The sequence below is a fragment of the Cajanus cajan genome, chromosome 4 (genome assembly GCF_000230855.2).
Source record: "Cajanus cajan strain Asha chromosome 4, NIPB_CcT2T_4, whole genome shotgun sequence".
NCBI lineage: Eukaryota > Viridiplantae > Streptophyta > Magnoliopsida > Fabales > Fabaceae > Cajanus > Cajanus cajan.
Genome location: NC_138520.1, coordinates 76,084,063 through 76,087,952, shown reverse-complemented (window position 1 = coordinate 76,087,952; position 3,890 = coordinate 76,084,063). Strand labels below are relative to the sequence as shown.

At 33.3% G+C, this 3,890-nt stretch overlaps 1 protein-coding gene across 1 annotated transcript; it reads left to right on the top strand.

Annotated features, from left to right (window-relative positions):
• The first annotated feature begins 507 nt into the window (after positions 1-507).
• Positions 508-2,083, top strand: LOC109813264 (receptor-like protein kinase ANXUR2). Its single transcript, XM_083073099.1, has 2 exons — positions 508-1,411; positions 1,498-2,083. The coding sequence occupies exons 1-2, from the start codon at positions 787-789 to the stop codon at positions 1,893-1,895; spliced, it is 1,023 nt and encodes a 340-aa protein (XP_082929225.1). The 5' UTR covers positions 508-786; the 3' UTR covers positions 1,896-2,083.
• Positions 2,084-3,890: the final 1,807 nt, after the last annotated feature.

Here is a 3,890-nt window from a genome sequence, read left to right as displayed (position 1 = left end):
GATTATAAGTAACTATGCAATTTATACTTCTTTCCCAATTGCATTTGTGATTTTTTTTCAACTGTTTTATAATGAGACAAAATTATTCAAAATCACGAGACATCTTTGAGCCAATAATATAATTTTTGTACTGTACCTTCGTTCTATTTTTTTTAAAAAGATTTTTAGGGTTTCATTTTAAAGGGCATTAAAAATCCCCTTTACAATGTCTGTTTGGTTAGATTTTAATGCTCTAAATCTAACTATGAAAAATAATTCTTGCTAATAGTTATATTTAGTGTTATCTGACTCAGCTCGGGCCAACTGAATTATAGATCAAACCGATTGGACTAGCCAACACAAACATATAATTATAACAGAAACAGTATATATTATTTAATTGATTGCAATGAGTTGGCGTCAATATAACCATTACAATCAAACCAGTGTTGTGACTAACAGTAGCTTGTGAACTCTAACATATAAGAAAATTCAATTATTTTACAACTTACATGTGCGTACGTATCGATCACTATCCATTTTTATGAGAAAAATGAAAAGAGAAGCATCATTGTGTCGGAGATAAGGTTATTATTATGAGAAATTGGATAGTGAAAGGAGGCACCTTTCCAGCAAAAAAGCAAAAGCATAAAGGTAGAAAATTAGAAATAAAGAATGTATGAGTAAAAGATGGAGTGAGAAAGAAGAATTGGAGATTGCTGTAGTCTATAGAGGATCCACATCCACTCTAGAGGTGAATGTTTTTGGTAAGTGACAGGGAAGTAGTACTAGTAAGTCTCAATAATAATGTTTGTGAAATGTTGTTTTGGCGAGGGAAATTCAAGTGGTAGTGGCAGAGGGTATCCAACAGTAATCCAAGAGCTGTGCCATCCATTTTCTCTGTCTGATCTTAAGAAAGCAACCAACAACTTTCACCAAAACAGACTAATTGTAAGAGACGCATTTGCTAAATTATACAAAGGTTATTTCCGACATAATGATGCTTCTCATTATGAAGTCGCAGTGAAGCGATTTAATGTGAACAGCACTAGTAGATCGGAAGAATGGTTCAAAAATGGAATAGAGTTGCTCTGCCAGCTTCGTCACCCTAATATCATCTCTCTTATAGGATTCTGCGACGATGAATATGAACATATTGTTGTTTATGAATACATGTCCAATGGATCTCTACATGAACGGCTACAAGGTGGGGAACTGTCATGGAAGAAAAGGGTAGAGATCTGCATTGGAGCAGCGCGTGGACTACACTACCTTCACGCCGGATTAAAGCGCACCATCATTCACCGTCATATCAATCTTAGCAACATTCTTTTGGATCACAACATGCACCCAAAACTCAAGGATTTTGACCTTAGCGTAAAGGGGGCACATTTTATGTCAAAGCCTAAACCAATAGAAGTAAAGGTTGCTGGTAATAATTGATTTCTTCATGAGCCTACTTACTACAATGAATTTTCATTTTTGTCACTTAAACTAACCAAATACTTACTCTTATAGGTACTCTTGCCTACATAGCTCCGGAGCATATCAGGAAAGGTATCGTCACAGATAAATGTGATGTTTATTCATTTGGTATAGTTCTACTAGAAGTTGTGAGCGGAACAAGACTTTTCCACCCAGTAGCCAGAGAAGATTTTCTGGAGAAGCCTTTTGAGGAGCATATTGATCCAAATATCAGAGGAAAGATTGCACCGGAGAGTTGGCAAGTCTTTATAGATATCATGGTAAGATGCTTGGAATATGAAGCTGATGAGAGACCAACAATGGGTGAAGTAGAGGTGGAACTTGAGCGTGCTTTGTCGTTACAAGAACAACAAGATATCGCAAACACCAACGGTCCTTATACCTTAATTTCTACCACCATTATTCCCTGGGATGATAGATTCTACCAATAGTTGGGGTAGCTTAGAAAGTGAGCCATTCATAAAAAATTTGGTGAGCTCAAACCAAGGGTTTTTACCTTTTTGAGTCTGCATATTTTTGTACTAATTCTCGCTTTTAGCATTTTGATTCGATCAAGCTGTCTTTGTAATTTTCTTGAATTCGTATAAATTTGAAAGCAGTAAAGGAATTCTTGTTTTGAGTCTATTATTCTTTCTCTTTCACTTGTGTCTAAAGTCGACTCCATAACTCTACAAGACTACAACAAATTGATATAGAACTATAGAACACAACCGTATAAAAGAGCTATTGCCTATTATTGTCTTCAATTTTCTTTATCCAATCTTAGAAAACACAGAATGAAAATTTGACAACAAAAAAATCCAATAGTACCTTGCATAAAGGAAAACTCGTTCAGCTCACCATAATCAGTACTAATTTTATGATCTTCTGATTAATTCTATCGTTTGGTTTGAAGCGGATCAAAAGGTTTTACGAATTGTTAGATAGAGGGTTTTCGCATATCTAATATATACAGGTCTGTATTATCTGTCGGTGAAAATTTTCATGAATAACATATAAACAGTGAGAAAATAATTGTAACTTGCTGAGATATGATCCTTTTACTTGTATACTGTAAATAATTCAGATGCTTCTTAACTATATCAGCCAAAAATTGCAAAGCAATCTTCTCTGGTTTACCAGAAATGATTTAGAGATGCATCTTAATTATTTGCTAAGTATAACAAAATGCAACCTGATATTCTGTCACTGTGGTTTCTGCCATATATTTTCGTTTTTGATTGGTTGTTGGCTTGTTGCACACCCATCTTTGGTTTTTATTGGTTCTGTTACTACTTTTGTTTATGTTATCTAACATATTTCATCTATGTTCTATTTCTGGTTTTTTATTCGTGTTTAACCATTCGGCTATAGTTTATCCATAACTTTAGTATCTCTGCTTATCTTAATTGTTCTGTATGTAAACCTTTGAGGGTTGAACATGTGATAGACAAATTAATTTGATTATCCAGAAGTGTTCCTCAATCTTAAGAGTACGTGAAATTACAAATAGAGTTTGGCCACAAACCATTGAAGTAAAATATAGCAGTTTTTATACCCTTGCAATTCGTAGATATTTTATAGAGTTTATTATTCACTAGGGTGAATGATAATAGTTGATTATCTTAAATATGTTACCACGTGATTTAATACTCTGTTATATGTATTGGAAAAGAATTTGTTAAACTGAGGATAAAATTATTTGGAGACCCTTTAGTACAGGATGTTACACTACCAAGTCTACTTTTCAATAGCTAGCTTGTCAATCATTCTTCCTTAATGAGAAGTTGGCCGTGCATTTAGAAGATCTTGTTACCAGAAAATATCAAAACATTTGTATGAATTGCCTTCCATGGAAACTTGTCCACTAACATTTTCTACGTTAAGTAGCATGTAGTCGTTTGCTATTGCTGGAAGTGTGGAACTCTTGAGGAGTCCCTTCACCATATATTCCAGGATTGTCCTACTGTTATAGATGTTTGGAGGAAACTCAATCTCGCTGGTGTAATCAACTTCAATATATAGAATGAGATCTAACCGCTCAAGCACCACATTCAGTGACAGCATCGGTTGCTGATAACTTATGCTTGCTGGGTTATTTGTATATACTATTCTAACTCTTATTTCTAGATCAACTCTGGTGACTCAAGTTATATATACAGAGAGAGAGAAAGAGGAAGGATCGGTTTATTTCCAGACTTATTCCATTTAATAACTCATGTTTTACATCAAATTCTAACTATCTAACCATTGAATTTAAAGTTTTTAATGCATAAATCAAGTATACAAATTTTTTAAAATTTTGAAAATCATTTGATACTTTATTTCATTAATTTAAATTGAGATAATCATAAAATCATTTTATACATTGATTTGAATTAATGAAACAAAGTATCAAATGTTTTTTAAATTTTTTTAAAAATTTGCAAATTGAATCTATACATTAA

What these genes read in the sequence shown, in the direction of transcription:
- LOC109813264 (XM_083073099.1), top strand. Translation starts at nt 787, where the DNA reads ATGTTTGTGAAATGTTGTTTTGGCGAGGGAAATTCAAGTGGTAGTGGC. An exon ending in AATAGAAGTAAAGGTTGCTG is followed by an intron (nt 1,412 to 1,497) that starts GTAATAATTGAT and finishes TTACTCTTATAG; the next exon opens with GTACTCTTGCCTACATAGCT.